General features: G+C 34.6%; 3 protein-coding genes and 1 pseudogene across 3 annotated transcripts; all 4 read left to right on the forward strand.

Moving 5' to 3' along the window:
• Nucleotides 1–1,357: 1,357 nt before the first annotated feature.
• On the forward strand, nt 1,358–2,337 carry LOC133669107 (pro-hevein-like). Its single transcript, XM_062089130.1, has 2 exons — nt 1,358–1,807; nt 1,952–2,337. The coding sequence occupies exons 1-2, from the start codon at nt 1,409–1,411 to the stop codon at nt 2,165–2,167; spliced, it is 615 nt and encodes a 204-aa protein (XP_061945114.1). The 5' UTR covers nt 1,358–1,408; the 3' UTR covers nt 2,168–2,337.
• Nucleotides 2,338–5,455: 3,118 nt separating this feature from the next.
• Nucleotides 5,456–6,479, forward strand: LOC133669109 (pathogenesis-related protein PR-4-like). The gene is made up of 2 exons (XM_062089131.1): nt 5,456–5,912; nt 6,144–6,479. The coding sequence occupies exons 1-2, from the start codon at nt 5,505–5,507 to the stop codon at nt 6,312–6,314; spliced, it is 579 nt and encodes a 192-aa protein (XP_061945115.1). The 5' UTR covers nt 5,456–5,504; the 3' UTR covers nt 6,315–6,479.
• Nucleotides 6,480–7,124: 645 nt separating this feature from the next.
• On the forward strand, nt 7,125–11,448 carry LOC133669889 (putative disease resistance protein RGA3; annotated as a pseudogene).
• Nucleotides 11,449–16,938: 5,490 nt separating this feature from the next.
• On the forward strand, nt 16,939–18,013 carry LOC133668904 (pathogenesis-related protein PR-4-like). Its single transcript, XM_062088908.1, has 2 exons — nt 16,939–17,385; nt 17,719–18,013. The coding sequence occupies exons 1-2, from the start codon at nt 16,984–16,986 to the stop codon at nt 17,887–17,889; spliced, it is 573 nt and encodes a 190-aa protein (XP_061944892.1). The 5' UTR covers nt 16,939–16,983; the 3' UTR covers nt 17,890–18,013.
• Nucleotides 18,014–18,483: the final 470 nt, after the last annotated feature.

Consider the following 18,483-nt stretch of genomic DNA (forward strand, 5'->3'; position numbering starts at 1 on the left):
TTGAGTAAGACGTTGCAGTCAAATCTAAAGCTCTTAGATCTTATCTTTTTATAATATTTTTTATACAAAAAAAAAAATTTAACCTGCGGCATACCTAGTAAATGTGTAGAAAAATACCAACCATAGTTAATCTAATGCTATCAAGGCCGACCAATGAAGTATTGGTCTAACGATTAAAACACTACTATATCCTTACAAGGATGAGAACACAAGTTCGATCCCTAGAAAACATACTTATTAGGAGAGTCAATCAAAAATTCTGAACAAAACTAGTTTCACTTTTACAAAAATAGAAAGATACCCAGATAAAATAAATAAAATAAAATAAAAAAATCCGACCTCCAACACACAGAAGTGAAAACAGGTAAAAAAAACAGTAGTTTTAGACCTACAAACCTACAATCAAACAATAGACCTTAACAGACCCATAACCAAACAGGCGGTAGACAAGTCCCATTTCCAGTCAAGGCACGCCTAGTTAAAAAATTGATTATTTAAAAAGACAACGTTTGGAAGAAGTGTTGTTCATAGTCTCTTGCTTGCATTACATTTCCGGTCAAGGCACGCCTAGTAATGTCTTACGTCCGACATGTGGCTGGTGTCTTTTTTGCCACAAGATTAATATCTAGATATTCCTACAGATGACCCTGAAGTCTATGCAAGCACAATTCGTCAAAAATATGCTGGATAAAGCTAAGGTTATCTATAAGTTTTGGCACTACCTTCTTTATCGATCCATTATTTATGAAGTAGCAGCCAGGACAGCTCGAACGCATGCATGAAGCCGCCTCACAATAATCAATATCACTTTGAATTTAGGGCTCCTCTCTTTCTTTTAGATAACATCGAAGACCAGACATTTGAAAGGTACTGCATTAACAGCTGATTTTGATAGCTTGATTGATTTATTTAATTGACTGCTGGCACAGATACATAGAATTTGCATTATGGTGAAGAAAAAACTCGCTTTATAACAATAAGAAACTTCTTTATTAAACACTTGCTTATAAATAATAATCACCGGAGAAAAAAAAACTTATTTATTAATTAAGTAGCAGCCGGTGTTCAAGTCATATCATTTTCACCAACTGATCAAAAGTCAAGACCAAGTAGATATCACTTTGGATTGTCCACACTAATCACCTGCCGTTTAGTTAATCAATCTCTAATATCAACAACAATCCAAAGAACCATCAATGGTCCAAACCTGATCAACATATTTTACTAGCTATACAATTTGTCCTTTCCTTCATAAAGGAACCAGGGCATTTTTGGGATTACAAATCAACCCACTTGATGTTCAAGAAAATTAAAAAAAAATAATAATCAACCTCCTTTACTATAAAAACCCATGAAATGTAAGATTATATATATATAATAGAAGAAAAGTACCTAGGTGGGTTAAGAAATGAGGAGGGTTTATGATACATTCTTGATCGTTCTGTTATGTCTAATAGCAGGTGCTACTGGTGAGCAATGTGGTAAGCAAGCGGGTGGCCAGACCTGCCCTAATAACCTGTGTTGTAGTCAATATGGGTGGTGCGGAGATACTGATGATTATTGTTCGCCGTCCAAGAACTGTCAAAGCAATTGCAAGGGTGGCGGCGGTGAAAGTGCGTCAAATGTGCGTGCCACATATCACCTGTACAATCCACAAGATCATGGATGGGACTTGAATGCAGTCAGTGCTTATTGTTCTACATGGGATGCTAGCAAGCCTTATTCTTGGCGAAGTAAATATGGCTGGACTGCTTTTTGTGGCCCGGCTGGTCCTCGTGGCCAGGCTTCTTGTGGCAAGTGCTTGAGAGTAAGATATACACGAACCTGTTGTATGCTTTTCTTTCTTGAAATCTCGACAATTAGCTAGCTACCACTGTTAATTAATAGCATATATAATTAAGGAAGGAAAATGATTAATAATGAAGTATCCTAACTAATTTGATGCATGTAGGTGACAAATACAAGGACAGGAGCTCAAACAACAGTGAGGATTGTGGATCAATGCAGCAATGGAGGACTAGATCTGGACGTGAACGTTTTTCGTACAATAGACACAGACGGAGATGGATACGCAAAAGGGCACCTCATTGTGAACTACCAGTTCGTTAATTGTGGTGATTCTATCAACAGCCCTAAACCTCTGCTCTCTATCATCGATGATCAATAGACTAAATGTATGTCTAGCTGGGACTCTGTCAATAAGCATCAGGTGATGCAGAGAGGTCAAGGTTTCATTTGGCCAAAGCTGCGATGAATAAACATTTCTGTCCCTCTATTTTTCTTCTTATTGTGAATGTTTTGTGGAGGTACTTTGAAGGTATTATGTTTTGATGCTAACATGGCATGCCCAGCTGAGTGTTGTGTTGTTTAATAATTTGGCTAATGGCAAAGGAGTTCTAATAGAATTGAGTTGCATGAATCAAGATAAATTGGAATTACGTGGGTTAGGCTTATAGTTGTGAAACCCAGCCTAATTGGGACTCTACATGTACCTTAGGTTACACTTGAAGGACTAACTTGTAATGTATTGAACTTCATAGGATAAAATGTTGATTTGATTTTTGGCACCATCGGGTCACCATTAGAGGTTTTACACTTTCACTTCCATCATTCACACACCAAGATAGCCATCTCACTCACTAAATAATTTATAAAATTTCAAAACCGGTCCTCAAAACTTCTGGATCTTGCAATTTCACCATTAATCTTCTTCAATTAGACCCTTAAATTCACGAGCTTTTTACAAATTGATCCTTAGTCTCAAAATTCTTCAATTTGACCCTCTAACAACATTGAATCTTTAAATTTCATTCAATTAAACCCCTAATTGTATCAATTTAGCATTTTCATGTTTTAATTGTGTCTCTAATCTTTCAATCTTTGTGAAATTAATCCGAATTAGATCTCAAAACTTAATTTTTCTTCAACCAAGTCAATTAAATCCATTAAGTCTTTGAACTGAATTAATTCTTTCGATATTAATTAAATTGACTTTCTAACTTAATTTTGCTTTTGATTAAGCCCTTGATTAAATCAATTAGACACATCAAAAATTCAATTAAGTCCTTGAACTTAATTATTTAGCAAGTCTTCTCTAACATTCAATATCTTTCTTTAATTTGATCCTAGATTCTCATTGTTTTCTTCAATTAGATCTTTTATGGTTGCAATTGGGCTCCCAACCTTGACCACTTAGTTCAATTTGATCCTTCAATTAACTCCTTCTCATATGTTTTCTGAATAAATTATGACAGAAACTATAACAATTTTATAGAAAGAAAATTAAAATAAATAATGACGATTAATTTAAAATTAAAAAAATTGAAAGGTAGGATTTCAAAAAATAATAAGGAAATTTTTTTCTGAAAAAAATAATTAAGGGCACCATAATCTCTTCAAATTCTAGTTCTTATAGGCTAATAAGATCCTCATCCTTGATGGTGAAGAATAGATCCTATTCATTCATTGAAGTTACAAGTTAAAAACATTGTCCTGCCTTACAACTTGCCAGGGGAGGACACGACTTTTTTACAGGGTGGAGCAGTGCTGGGTAGAGTTTTTTTGGAGAGAATCCGCGGCAATGGAATAATTAGAGCTGTAAAGTAGGTACGAGGCATATATTTTTCTTTTGTTTTTAGGAAGAAGACAATGAATAGTACCTGAATTACATGTTATTCACGATCTAGGCTTAGAAATTACACGACTTGTCATCCATCAAGGAAAATCAGGGAATTTTACCTAAATTGTCTATTTTTAATTTGATCCCTAAACTCTTGGGACTTTTCAATTTAGACATCAATTGGATCTAGTATTTGAAAATCCATTCAATTTCACCCTTGATTGAGTCAATTAATTTATAAAATTTCAAAACTGGTCCCCAAAACTTCTGGTTCTTGCAATTTAACGCTTAACCTTCTCAATTGGACTCTTAAATTCATGCGCTTTTTATAAATTGATCATTGGTCTCAGAATTCTTCAATTTGACCCTCAATCAACCTTTAATCTTTGAATTTCTTTTAGTTGAATCTCTAATTGTACCAATTTAGTATTTTCAAGTTTCAATTGTGTCCTTAATCGTCCGATCTTTATGAAATTAATCCAAATTAGGTTTTCAAACTTAATTTGTCTTCAACTAAGTCAATTAAACCCATAAAAAGTTTATTTAAGTCCTTGAGCATAATTAATTCTTTTGATTTTAGCTAAATTGACTTTCTAACTTAATTTTGTTTTTGATTAAGCCCTTGATTAAATCAATTAAGCTCATCAATAGCTTAATCAAGTCCCTAAATTTAATTATTTAGCAAGTCTTCCCCAATCTTCAATATCTTTCTTTAATTTGATCCCAAATTCTCATTATTTTTTTCAATAAGACCATTAATTATTGTTGCCATTGGGCTCCCAACCGGTTTAATTTGGTCTCTCAACCTTTAATTAACTCCTCCTTATTCATTTTTCTTGTTTTTGGATAAATTTTGAGAATTTAAAATTGAGTTATGACAAAGAGTAAAATAATTTTATAAAAAAATTAAAATAAATTATGATGATTAATTTAAAATCAATAAAATATTGAAAGAAAAAATTTGAGAAGGAAGACTTTAAAAAGGAATAAGGAAAAAAACTGGGAAAAAAATTAAGGTGTTTCACTGTTCATATGAACAGTGCTGGAGCACCGTAATCAATTATTCAAATTCTAGTTAGCAGAGAGAAGAATTGACAGTTCGTTAATTGTAGTGATTCTGTCAACAGCCCCAAACCTCTGCATGCTCTCTATTATCGATAATCAGTAGACTAAATGCCTGACTACATATGATAAATTAAGATCTTATGGCTATGGACTCTGCTGGCAAGCATCGGGTGATGTAATTAAGGCCAAAGTTTCATTTGACTAAAGCTGTGGTGATGAATAAATATTTTGAAACCCATTAAATGCTGAAAGATAAGCCATACCTACTGATAGATAAGCCACCCTCCGTGACAGCTGTGTAGTTGTAGCTAGATGGGGCAAACTAGCTGCCTCTTTCGACTCTCCAGTTTAATTGCCGTGGTCGCTGTTGCCTGCCGCCCAAGGCTTGTAGGCTGTAGCATCTTATTGAAGTCATTTTGAAAAGTTTCAAGTTTTTTCTTTATTATTATTATTATTTCATATCACTATATCAATATACATGTCAATCAAAATTAAATTCCTTTCTTATCTAATCACGTTAAATTAAAATTTACTTTGAAAGTATGTTTTCTAGTGTAACATAGACTTAGCTTGACCTAAGAGAACAAAAAAAAATTAAATCACATTAAAATTGGAACTACTTATTGGATTTCCTTCATGAACTAGAATTCATCCTCAGTCAAGGAAGCAATAAAGAATGACACTGAAAGTCAAGATCGGATGCTTGAACATGCAGTTTTCCCCCCAAAATCAAGGGTATTTCTGTACGTATACATTGTAGTCATCTGCTCATTATAAATTCATGCGTCCGAGGCCAGCATAGGCAACCAAAAAGAACAAAATGAAGAGGTTGAGCTTATTCATGGTATTCCTCCTATGCCTAGCAGCTACTGCAATTGCCCAAAATTGTGGCCGGCAGGCTGGAGGCCAAACCTGCGCTAACAATCTTTGTTGTAGCCAATGGGGTTATTGCGGGACAAGTGACGATCATTGTAATCCTTCCAAGAATTGTCAAAGCAACTGTAGGTCCAGTGGTACTGGTGGCGGTGGTGAAAGTGCTTCAAATGTTAGAGCCACGTATCATTATTACAATCCTGACCAAAATGGATGGGACTTGAATGCTGTGAGTGCTTATTGTTCTACATGGGATGCCAATAAGCCTCTGGAATGGCGGAGGAAATATGGTTGGACTGCCTTTTGTGGACCGGTTGGACCCAGTGGACAGGCTTCCTGTGGCAAGTGCTTGAGGGTAAGAGTTAATTAAATAGACATGAAATGCACATATGAATTATATATTGTCCTTTGGTTTATTTGCTTTTCATATTTGTTTTCAATAGATGTGCTTAAGAACAAAGCGCATGATGATTTCCTTAGCAGGAATGCTTTTGTTTTGTGATGATTATTTCACTTGTATAGCTAGCTAGCATGGATCTTTATATAAATTCATTACACATCGAAACCCTAATTGAATTTCACGTAGGTGACCAATACTGGAACCGGAGCTCAAGTAACTGTGAGGATTGTCGACCAGTGCAGCAATGGAGGTCTAGACTTGGATGCTGGGGTGTTTCGACAAATAGATACTGATGGAAGAGGCAATGCTCAAGGCCACCTTATTGTGAACTACCAGTTTGTCAACTGCGGGGACTGAAGCATGACCCTCTAGTTAATTCTATGGCCAAATCAAATAAAAGGGAATACTTATCTTAATAATCCCAATTATTTTGGATTAATAGAAGAATTGGAGAAAGTAAACCCTGTACGTCTTGAAATTAATATCTGAATATATATATATAATTGCATGACTATTCGCAAATTTGAGTCTCGTCAAGTGGCAATAAGCTTTTGGTTTCGTTGGTGTGCTCTTTTTGGCAGTCCTCCTCCAGTCTCTACGTTGGACAAAGATCAAAAACTCTTGTCTTTACATGAATTCTAAATTAAAATTCATGATCTTCCTTTGTTTGGAGATTGTCTATGATCTTTTCTCTTTAAGGTTGGATTTCAGTTTATTATACACTAAAAAAGGTAACGGAATTGGATAGTTTCAACAATGCACCCTTGTTTTTAAGAGAAGGAATGGAGAAGATTGGCGGAGATTGTCTATGATCCTTTTTATATTATTCAATGTTTAAGGAAGAAAACAACAACAGTCCAACAAAATAAAACTGCTATATAGTAATTTTTTTTAAAAAATAATTTATAGGGGGTAACTTGTAAGTTATTTCAGTTTATTATATACTAAAATTTTAAAAAAAAATCATCTAATAAGTGACCCAATAATAAAAGTTTGAAATCAAGGGATTTGCTCCCCAAGTTCGAGTCCTATAATTGCTAATATGATAGCCACTAGAGGTTTACATGGTCGTTAACTTCAAGGCCTGTGAGATTAGTCGAGGTACGCGCAAATTAACCCAAACACCCATGTTAATAAAAAAAAAATACAAAAATATATTCTTCAAGAATGTCCGGTTGTAATGAAAGAAAAGGAATTTGTTGAAAAAACAATTGGATACTCAATTTCTTTAAAAATTCGAAGAGCTCATTGTTGTGAATTGAATTTGACAGGGAGGGAAAATCTTAATTAACTGGTGCTCTTTAAATTTAAAGCTAGATTACTGTTGGCCATTTGATGGTAGTTAAGTCCGTTATTTCTGTAATTAGTAGCCTTATACGTGTCAGATAGAGAGGATGTTGCAGAATATTAATTGTACGTGGCTCTTCTCCATATTGCTAGGCTGTAATAGAATTTGACATTACGCAACACGGATGAATGAAATGAACACAAGAACCTCTCTCTCTCTCTCTCTCTCTCTCTAATTCAAGAACACAAAATTTGAAAAACCCAGTAAAAAAATCGTTAAGAAATGAAATAAATCAAAGCCACGTTTCTTGAAAATCCCCAAATTCAAATTAATAACACAAAACAAGAAAGACCCAAAAAATTAGAGGAAAAAAAAAGGGGAACGTGAGTATATACCATCTAACAAAACCACTGCCATCTTTAGCACGAAAAAGTGCAGCAGCAGCATACCCATCAGTAGACTCAGCGTCTACTCTATTCCTCATCACTTTTTCTTCTTCATGGCGCAGAACCTAGAGTGTTGGGTAATTCCAGAACTTAATCAGACACAAATTTACATGGTTCGATAACTTGTTTACTCTATGGAGCTACTAATTTATATTAATCAAGTTTAAAAATAATACAAACAACAAAATAAAAAGAAGAGAAAATCTTCTCTACTCAACTCAAGCTCTTTTTCAAATGTTTTTCTCTCTATGTTTTCACTCTTTTCTGTCACTCTTCACACTTTAACCATCCTGCTCTTCACTGAGCATATATATATACTAAGTTAGGAGTGAAGGGCATAAATTTATGCCCACCGTTTGCCTCCATTTATGCTAAGTGGAGATTAGGTATTCCCATTAAACATACAGTGAAGATGGGATATTGCTTGTCTCCAAATAACTAACATAGAGGATGTAGCTTATGATGCTGAAGATGTTTTAGACGAGTTTGCGTATGAGATTATCTGCAAAAACCAAAAGAAGGGAAAGGTAAGTGACTGCTTTTCACTTCACAACCCTGCTGCGTTCCGTTTGAATATGGGTCAAAAATTTAAGAAGATCAATGAAGCCCTGGATGAAATCCAGAAAGATGCAGCTAGATTTGGGCTTGGATTGACATCCCTACCTATAGATAGAGCTCAAGAAGTTAGCTGGGATCCAGATCGAGAGACAGATTCCTTCCTTGACAGCTCAGAAGTTGTAGGAAGGGAGGATGATGTCTCTAAAGTTATGGAATTACTGACTAGCTTAACCAAACACCAGCATGTCCTTTCGGTTGTTCCTATTGTGGGGATGGCTGGCCTTGGAAAGACTACTGTAGCAAAAAAGTTTGTGAAGTAGTGAGGGAGAGAAAACATTTTGATGTGACTCTATGGGTTTGCGTTTCTAATTATTTTAGTAAAGTGAAGATTTTAGGAGCAATGTTGCAAATAATTGACAAAACTACGGGTGGGTTGAACAGTCTTGATGCAATTCTTCGAAACCTTAAGAAAGAGCTGGAAAATAAGTCATTTTTTCTTGTTCTTGATGATGTATGGAATGAAGACCATGACAAATGGGATGCTTTGAAGGAGCTACTGTTAAAAATTAACAGAAAGAATGGGAATGCTGTTGTTGTTACAACCCGCGCGCAGTAAGAAAGTGGCAGGCATGATGGAGACTACTCTCGGGAGTCAGCACGAGCCAAGGAGACTATCAGATGATCAATGTTGGTTCATTATCAAGCAAAAGGTGAGCAGGGGAGGAGGAACAACAATAGCTTCAGACTTAGAGTCTATTGGAAAAGAGATTGCAAAGAAATGTGGAGGGATTCCATTACTTGCTAAAATTTTGGGAGGAACTCTTCACGGAAAGCAGGCACAGGAGTGGCAGTCAATTCTAAACAGTAGAATTTGGGATTCTCAGGATGGAAATAAAGCTTTGCGCATATTGAGACTCAGTTTTGATCACCTGTCATCGCCAGCACTAAGAAAATGTTTTGCATACTGTTCCATTTTTCCTAAACATTTTGCAATTGAGAGGGAAGAGCTAATTCAACTTTGGATGGCTGAAGGTTTTCTTGGGCCATCAAATGGGAGGATGGGAAGACATAGACAACAAGTATTTCAATGACTTGCTTGCAAATTCCTTTTTCCAAGATGTTGAAAGGAATGAGTATGAGATCGTAACAAGATGCAAGATGCATGACCTAGTGCATGATCTTGCATTATAGGTCTCGAATCTGAAACGTTAACTCCGGAGGCTGTAGATAATGCATTTCGTATTCATCATCTAAATCTCATTTCTTGTGGGGATGTTGAGTCAACATTTTTAGAGGTGGTTGTTGGAAAATTGCATGCTATTTTCTCAATGGTTAATGTATTAAATGGGTTTTGGAAATTCAAAAGCTTGAGAACTCTCAAATTGAAACTGTCTGATATCACTGAGTTTCCAGATTCAATTTGCAAGCTGAGACATTTGAGATATCTTGATGTCTCATATACTACTATCAGAGCATTTCCAGAATCCATCACCAAGCTCTACCATTTGGAAACATTAAGATTCATTGATTGCAAGTCCCTAGAAAAGCTTCCCAAGAAAATAAGAAATTTAGTCAGCTTGAGACATCTTCATTTTGATGATTCAAACCTAGTGCCAGCTGAGGTGAGACTCTTAACACGCCTTTAAACTTTGCCTTTTTTTGTTGTTGGTTCAAATCAAATAGTTGAAGAGCTGGGATGTTTGAATGAACTAAGAGGAGTATTGAAGATATGCAAGGTTGAGCAAGTTAGAGACAAAGAAGAAGCTGAGAAGGCGAAACTGCGTGAAAAAAAAAGACCAAATTGGTATTTGAATGGAGTGGTGAAGGTAACAGTAGTGTTAACAACGAGGATGTGCTGGAAGGCCTGCAACCTCACCCAGACATAAGAAGCTTGACAGTTAAGGGTTACGGGGGTGAAAATTTCCCATCATGGATGTCTACATTGCTACTCAATAATCTGATGGTGCTAAGATTGAAAGACTGCAACGAGTGCAGACAACTCTCAACACTTGGATGTCTTCCTCGTCTTAAAATCTTAGAGATAACTAGAATGCCTAGTGTGAAATGTATGGGTAATGAGTTCTATAATAGCAGTGGCAGTGCAACAGTACTGTTTTCAGCACTAAAAGAATTCAGTTTGTTGGGTTTGGATGGTCTTGAAGAATGGATAGTACCAGGTGGTCAAGTATTTCCTTGTCTTGAAAAGTTGTGGATTAAGCATTGTGGAAAGTTGAAAAGCATTCCGATATGTCTTCTTTCATCTCTTGTAGAATTTGAAATTATAGGATGCGATGAACTGAGATATTTATCTGGTGAATTTAAAGGCTTCATGTCACTTCAACTTTTGAGGATAGATAATTGTTCAAAGCTTGCATCCATTCCAAGCGTACAACACTGCATAACTTTGGTGGAATTGAGTATATGGCACTGCCCGGAGTTGATCTCAATTCCTGGTGATTTTCGAGAATTGAGATACTCTTTGAAGAAATTGAGAGTTTGGGTTTTTAAATTACGATCTCTTCCAAGAGGACTACAATGTTGCGCATCTCTAGAGGAATTGGAAATATATGATTGTGGAGAGCTTATCCATATTAATGATTTGCAAGAATTGTCTTCGCTTCAAAGATTTTCCATTAAAGATTGTGATAAGCTCACCAGTTTTGACTGGCATGGTTTACTACAATTATGTTCTCTTGTTTATTTTGGAATCATTGGGTGTTGGAGTTTGAGTTATTTTCCAGAGGATTGCTTAGGCAGCCTCGCCGAGCTGAAAGGATTGAAAATCGGTGGTTTCTCAGAGGAGCTGGAGGGTTTTCCAACCGGAGTTGTAAACTCAATCAAACACCTGAGCGGATCCCTTGAAAGACTAGAGATAAATGGATGGGATAAACTGAAGAGTGTACCGCATCAACTTCAACATCTCACTTCCCTTCAAAGATTGCAAATAAGTAATTTCAAGGGAGAGGAGTTTGAGGAAGCTATGCCAGATTGGTTGGCCAACCTTTCTTCTCTTGAATTTCTTGGGATTGAGGATTGCAAGAAGGTGAAGTATCTACCAAGTTTAACAGCCATGCAACGCCTTTCCAAATTAAAGCAATTATGAATTTATGAAAGTCCACTTCTTTCAGAAAATTGTAGAAGGGAGAATGGTTCTGAGTGGCCCAAGATTTCTCATATCCCAATAATCAATATAATATAGAGGGTTTGCTTTCCCTGTAGATAACCAATTAAGCTTTATTCTTTAATTTAAAAAATGATAATTACAAAAGACATGATTATTATCCATCCCTCTTGCTTTTTTTCTTCTATTGTAACCTAAATTTGATTCCTAGAATAGGACGACCCTATGAAATTAAATGAATATTGATTATGCCGCAAATACAATTAAACCCAAGACACTTTTTAATTGATACCAAAATTGAAAAAAAAAGAGGCAAACTTGGCTCTAGTTTATTCATAAATTATAATATTTTAAGTAGTAATTACAAAGTCTATGTCCACTCCTCATCATGCACGCCTTCCTGGATTACTTGAAAATGAGTAGCACTCATACTGCGAATATTGCAGAAACGATGAAGTAATCCCATTTTTCTGAGATTGTTTCTCTACTCGGTTGATATCATTCTGCATTTTGTAGTTTAGCGTTGTTTATCTTTCCAAAACTAATACCAAGTTGGCTATTTTAACTATCATTTGTGCACTCGGACCTCGAAGACTGAAGGAATGGGTATTTGAAGTTTCTGCAGAATAGTGTTTGTCAAGGTTGGATGGTGGATAAATGTGTGAGATACATAGAGCACAAGGAAATTAAGTTTTACATCTTGTCAGATCCACGAGTATTTAAGCTCAACATATAACTGAATTCAAGAGTCTAACGTCTAATATCTTATCAAACTTGTATATATTTAGCTTCAATGTATAGCTAAATCCAATAGTATTAAATCTGAAAATAAAACTAAGTCGTCAATTTTATGTTTGGGTCATCACTTAGCCCCTGCCCTTTTAATCATGGGCCTCTTAAGCATATGATTTGTATACAAAATATGTTCATCCATCGGTATATTTGTCAGAAAGTAAGAAAATGGATGGAGCTTCAAGCTTATCTCGAAGATAGTATTGCTTAATATGGGCATGCATGGGTGTGGATTTTTATCTGTAAGCAATCTATTATTTTACATTAGATTTTGTTTTTTGACATTTAAGAATTCAGTTTTTATGAGGTTATATATGTTGATAATGTTTTGGGGCAGAAAGAGAATTTCAAAGCTGAATTTTCTAAATGTAAAATGACCATTGTTCTTGATGGATAGATGGTTATGCTGATGTACTGCAATTTTATGAAGGATTATTATATCTTCTGTCTTGTAATTCTACCTTCATCTTACATAATATGATTAGCTCTCAGTTGTCTTCCTTTATCTCTCTCTATTTGCTCACTTAAGAATTCAAATATCTGAAATAAGCCGTTGAAACTATGATAAAAAAAAAAAATGGTTGATTTCACCAAGTGTATTCAAACAGTAATCAGTTGCAGAAGTTACAAAGTTTTCTATTGAAAGGCTTCTTACGTACAAGTATATGTCAAATGGAAACCTCTGCCTTCTCTTGTCCAACTGGTATCAAGGACCCAAACGAGACAGAGGTTTTGTAATCAGGAAAGCTTTGGTAATAGTTGCATCTTGTTTCTTACCTCTGCCTGTCCATTGGAATATTGAATCAGACTAAACAAATGATGTTGCATGGCTTGAGAAGAACAGGGAAAGCAGGGCGTGGAGTATGCAGAACGTCTTCAAATCCATCAGCAAGTTGTCGAAGGAAGTTGAAAAGGGTAACTTATGGTCATGTGCCAAGCGATGGGAATGTCACTGCCGATAACCTAGCAAAACAAAAGCATTGATAGGACTATTAGATTGGTAGCTTGGCTTTAATTTTTCCCATGAAGGTTGTTTAATTCTTATGCCAGTAACTTGTTGGTTGTCATGAAATGTGAATCGTAATTGATGAGGCTTGCTGAGTTTGGCATAAAAACACCTTGAGTTCTACGTAGGCTGGAAGGTTTTTCTTTTTTTTTCTTGACAACGCAAATTCTTGTTGTATAATTGCCAGAGTGCTTAATCATTTATACCCAAAGATACGCGATTACATGTATTGGTATATTTTAGATTGCTCACAACGATCACAACTTGCTGAAAATTGGTCATCATATCAACAGCAGCTGCATTTTGGCTGCAGGTACAGTACTTAAATATAGAGCCAGGTAGAGGTTAGGCCCTGGAAGGCAAAACAAGGCTAGACAAAAATTGTAGGCTGTTTCCAAGCGCGCCATGCTCATTCTACCACAATCATCGCAACCTAGCAAGTAGCAATTTCATTCATATTTTCTATTCAGAACTACCAAAATTATTCATCAATTTTAAAAAGATAATAATTTTATGCTTCCTAGCTAGTTATTGTCTGCAAAGCAGAACACAACACATTCTGCTCACACTAAGCTGCAGAGCAAATCAAATAATAGCATTTTAAAATGTATAAATCGAATAGCTAAACTATGAATGTTTTAAATGATATTATTATTGCCAGAGACGTTATAAGAGCTGTTGTTCGTATCAAACATGTACAAAAAGTTATCATTTACACTTTGATAGCATTTTATGGCTTTTGCTTTTCCTTATCTTCCACTGTAAACTCCTTTTCTGATGCTTCAGGGAGCAATTGCTTCAACTCTTTTATTTGTTCGACAGCGGCAGCTTCATTAATCCTAAGATTTCTTTCACGGGTAATGAAAACCAAAGCATTGTCTTTTTCAGCTAAGATATCTTTAAGTTGGGAATTTTCAGCCCGGCAATTCCTGCAGCTTTCTTTGCAACATTGGCTTTATTCAGGTCCTGTTGAAGTATATCACGCACCTTCTGAGTCTCTTGCTTAGAAATTGTGGTCGTGCTTTCAGCTGTTTAAAGCAATTCAACAAGTTTACTGTTCTGTTCCCATGCACAGGACTTTTCATCTTCAGCTCTTCTGATACAATCCACCAAGCCAGTCTCTTTCGCATTCTATGCCGGAAGCGATTCTTCAGCCTCTACCCCCAACCTCTCAGCTGTTTTTCTATATCAATCAGGTTGTTTCCTTGCTCCATTCAAAAGAGTCCTATACTTGTCCTCAATGCTATTTAAATTCTCTTGCAAATTTGCTACCTCCGCTTTGAAGCGCTCCAGCTCTTTCTAGGTTCTGTCTTGTCAACTGAAGTTCAGGCTTGAGACTCTCTAATTCTTTTTGCAATGAAATTTTATCCCCAGTCTAAAAGTTTTCACCTTAGTTTGTGATTTAGACTATCAAATTATTGTTCAGCTGTTGTAATTATCATGAATTCTTTCAAACAAAATTAACCCCAGTTCATCTAATTGTGTTTATCCTTCTCAATGATTATTACAAGACACGTGCATTATGATCATTTTTGTCATGAATTTTGCAAATTCATTTCGTTGAGAAAATTTTATAAAAATCTTTCAAGAAGTTATTTTTCATGTATTAGGATCCAGTTATTTTTTATCCAAAGTATTGAAATTAGATTTTTTTAATTTGGAGAGTTCTGGTTTTTAATAAGAGGAGTGTCTTTCTTCAAGTTATATTGCATTTAATGATGAAATCTCATGATTTAATATGATAAAGAATGAAATGTAACGTGCATATGAGTCATGATTTAATTTGAAAATATATAATTTTTTTAAAAGCTAAAACTTATTAATATAGACAAATTATTTCTAATCAAATAAGGCTTTTAGAATTACGTAATATTAGTTGAGATTCATATCAAGAAAAAATAAGATATATAAAGTTTAAATAGTGTTTAAGAGTTTAAAGATATTTTAATCTCTTTAATTATTTATCAGTGAAATTTTTTAAATTTGACACTTTAATTTTAATATTTCAGTAATTAATCTCGTTACAACCATCGTTCTTCAAATTACACTTTGTGCTTTAGTTGTTGATTTTTTTATCTTTGTTTGTAAGCTTTCCACCATCATTATGACATTTTAAAGACCTTTTTTTTTTCTTTTTTATTCGGAGAATCTCATTGATTGTTTAAAGAACTTTCAAAACATGTTCTCGGTGTAATGATGATGTTAGTCTCAGTTATTATTCAAAATAAATATTTTAGGTTCAAAGTGGGATGATTAGAGATAAACTTTTATTAATAAAAGTTTTATAAAAGAATAAAATTTTAAAAAAATCAATTAATACTATGTATGAATATAAAATTTGAATAAAACTATATATATATATATATGGTACAAATGTGAATAAAAATTAAATTCAAGGCTCCATTAAATTTTATCATGGTTACTAGCATTATAGTTTTTATAAATATATTTATTTTAAATAATTTTTTTCTAATATATGTGAGGAAAATATTAAAGATATAAAAATGAGTAAAAAAATTGTTATACGTTTTGTCTTAGGTGTCCATTTTAATATCAGTAGAGTCTGTCAAAATATCTAAATCCTTTTCTCTGGAAGGGTAAGAAATAATATATATATATATATATATATATATATATATATATATATATATATATATATATATCAAGGGTCCACTGCAAAGAAAAATAATAACAAAGGTTGAATCTAATAATTTGTTGAATGTTAATATAATTTTAATTATCTTTTAATTTTAATTTTATGTATTATTTTTAAAATTTAAGAATATAGACATAAACATAATTTTTATGAATTGTTTAGTTTAAAGTAGTCTTCTTTTAATATTAGTTGCAATGGTCAAAAGAAACATTGTAATGGATACAAATAAAATAAAACTAAAAATTTCTTTTAAAATAGATTCAATAAAAAATATTTTAAGCTCGAATTTAGTATTTTTTTTTATCCAAAATATAGCATAGGATTCAAAAGGAGTGGACTCGAGCATGGTAGTTCAAGCCCAATACTCAAAAATAATAGCACGAGCCCAATTGAGTGCATACCCAGTGCTTGATGTGCACCACAATACCCCTATGGGCTCAGGGAGTGCATGTTTATTTTTTTTATTTTAAATTAATATTTTTGTATTATTTTGATATGATAACAGTTACAGAAAGCTAAATCCAAGGCTATTGGGTTTAGTTCTGCAGTCAGACTTCATATACTTAAAATCATACTTCATATTTTTTAAAAATTTCAAATAAAAATTATTATTAACCCGGTGTTATTAATATACTAATAATTTTAAAGTCTGCTTTTTTTTTTTCTTTTATCACATGCTAATTTTCATTCACGTGTAACTTTCTCACTCATGGCTTAAAATTGACTCGACTTGGAGGTCATAAAAAGAGGTGAGAGGTCATAATGGATGAGCCACATTTTAGGGCACAATTGTCGGACTTGTAATAGAAGAGTTGCGTCTCTTGACTCTCTACTCCAATGCCAGTTTTCTTTGGCTACCATCCCCTCCTAAGGCCTCTTGTCCCTGAGAGTTAGTGTGTTATCTAGAACGTCAAAAGGAGCGATGAAACCATCGACTCCATTCACGAAGATTTTCATTATTTCATAGGATCGACTCTAGAATTCACCAAGTCAAGGAAGGAAATTGAGGATGCGAATAACAGTCAAAATGGGACATGGAAGTGATCGTGTTATACTTGTCCACAAACAAGGGTATTTGTGTACTTAAAGAAGCGTTCTCCTCATTATAAACTCAGGCGTCCTAGGGCAACTTAGGCAGACAAAACACACCCAAAACAAAATGCAGAGGTTAAGCTTATTCGTTGTATTCCTCCTATGCTTGGTAGCTACTGCCATAGCTCAAAATTGTGGCCGGCAGGCTGGAGGCCAAACCTGCGCTAACAATCTTTGTTGTAGCCAATGGGGTTTTTGTGGGACAAGCGACGATCATTGTAATCCTTCCAAGAATTGTCAAAGCAACTGTAGTCCTGGTACTGGTGCTGGTGAAAGTGCTTCAAATGTTAGAGCCACGTATCATTATTACAATCCTGACCAAAATGGATGGGACTTGAATGCTGTGAGTGCTTATTGTTCTACATGGGATGCCAATAAGCCTCTGGAATGGCGGAGGAAATATGGTTGGACTGCCTTTTGTGGACCGGTTGGACCCAGTGGACAGGCTTCTTGTGGCAGGTGCTTGAGGGTAAGATTTAATTACACATGAAATAGATTTTGATGTTCTCTGCTTTACTCTTACTCCTTATTTTTCACTAGTTATGCTCAATAACAATCTGGAAACTCATCACTGCTTTTACAGTTTTAAAGTTTAAAAAATTTCTCTAAAAAAGAAGATCAATTTGAGTCAAGTCCTTGAATATGGATATGCTCGCCATGGTCTAGGGTAGCTAGCTAATAACTTCTCATGTATGTGCATTAGATGTCAATGTAGAACAAATTACTTTACGTATTAGAATTCCCATGGACATCTACAGACAAATTCAATTAATTACATATATTTTCACATATATTTATGTAGGTGACAAACACTGGGACTGGAGCACAAGCTACTGTGAGGATTGTTGACCAATGCAGCAATGGAGGTCTAGACTTGGACGCTGGAGTATTCCAGCAAATAGATACTGATGGAAGGGGCAATGCTCAAGGCCACCTTATTGTGAACTACCAATTTGTGGATTGTGGGGACTAGAGAATGGCCCTCTAGTTCTATGATGAAAATAAGAGAAATCCGCACCTAAATAATTTCAATCCCCAATAATGCAATACATATATGTTGAGGTTTGAATAATAATAAAATTATTAATGATTGCAAATCAGTGTTACTCCCAATAATGCAAATCGGTTCAAATAATAATAAAATATTATTTTTTTTAATTTGGGTTAATTTATTAAATCAAATTAGATTTAATGTATTTATTATAAACCTGGTTTTAAAATAAAATTTAAAAAACTTTCTGCGAGATGGGACAATAGCATTAACGTTTGGTTTGATTAATGTGCTAAATTTTGTAGGCATAAGTAATGGATTGGAAAAATGCAAATTATCAAGGTTGAGGTAGATGATCCTATTTAGGGGCTAAAATATTCTAATGAAAGCCCTAAACTAGAATATTGGAAATTAATTTAGCCCAAGGTAGCTGCAATTAATGAGCCTAATGGCTAGCCATAATGCAAATCTGAACCACACCATGTGCTGCGCTGCCCTGTGACTCAAGCATCCACCTCAGCCCTACTGTTTCAAGAAGATTTCACTTCCATGTATACAGCCAAAATTAAACCCGAA

The sequence above is a fragment of the Populus nigra genome, chromosome 12, assembly GCF_951802175.1.
Source record: "Populus nigra chromosome 12, ddPopNigr1.1, whole genome shotgun sequence".
NCBI classification, from domain to species: Eukaryota; Viridiplantae; Streptophyta; class Magnoliopsida; order Malpighiales; family Salicaceae; genus Populus; species Populus nigra.

What these genes read in the sequence shown, in the direction of transcription:
- LOC133668904 (XM_062088908.1), top strand. Translation starts at nt 16,984, where the DNA reads ATGCAGAGGTTAAGCTTATTCGTTGTATTCCTCCTATGCTTGGTAGCT. An exon ending in CTTGTGGCAGGTGCTTGAGG is followed by an intron (nt 17,386 to 17,718) that starts GTAAGATTTAAT and finishes ATATTTATGTAG; the next exon opens with GTGACAAACACTGGGACTGG.
- LOC133669109 (XM_062089131.1), top strand. Translation starts at nt 5,505, where the DNA reads ATGAAGAGGTTGAGCTTATTCATGGTATTCCTCCTATGCCTAGCAGCT. An exon ending in CCTGTGGCAAGTGCTTGAGG is followed by an intron (nt 5,913 to 6,143) that starts GTAAGAGTTAAT and finishes AATTTCACGTAG; the next exon opens with GTGACCAATACTGGAACCGG.
- LOC133669107 (XM_062089130.1), top strand. Translation starts at nt 1,409, where the DNA reads ATGAGGAGGGTTTATGATACATTCTTGATCGTTCTGTTATGTCTAATA. An exon ending in CTTGTGGCAAGTGCTTGAGA is followed by an intron (nt 1,808 to 1,951) that starts GTAAGATATACA and finishes TGATGCATGTAG; the next exon opens with GTGACAAATACAAGGACAGG.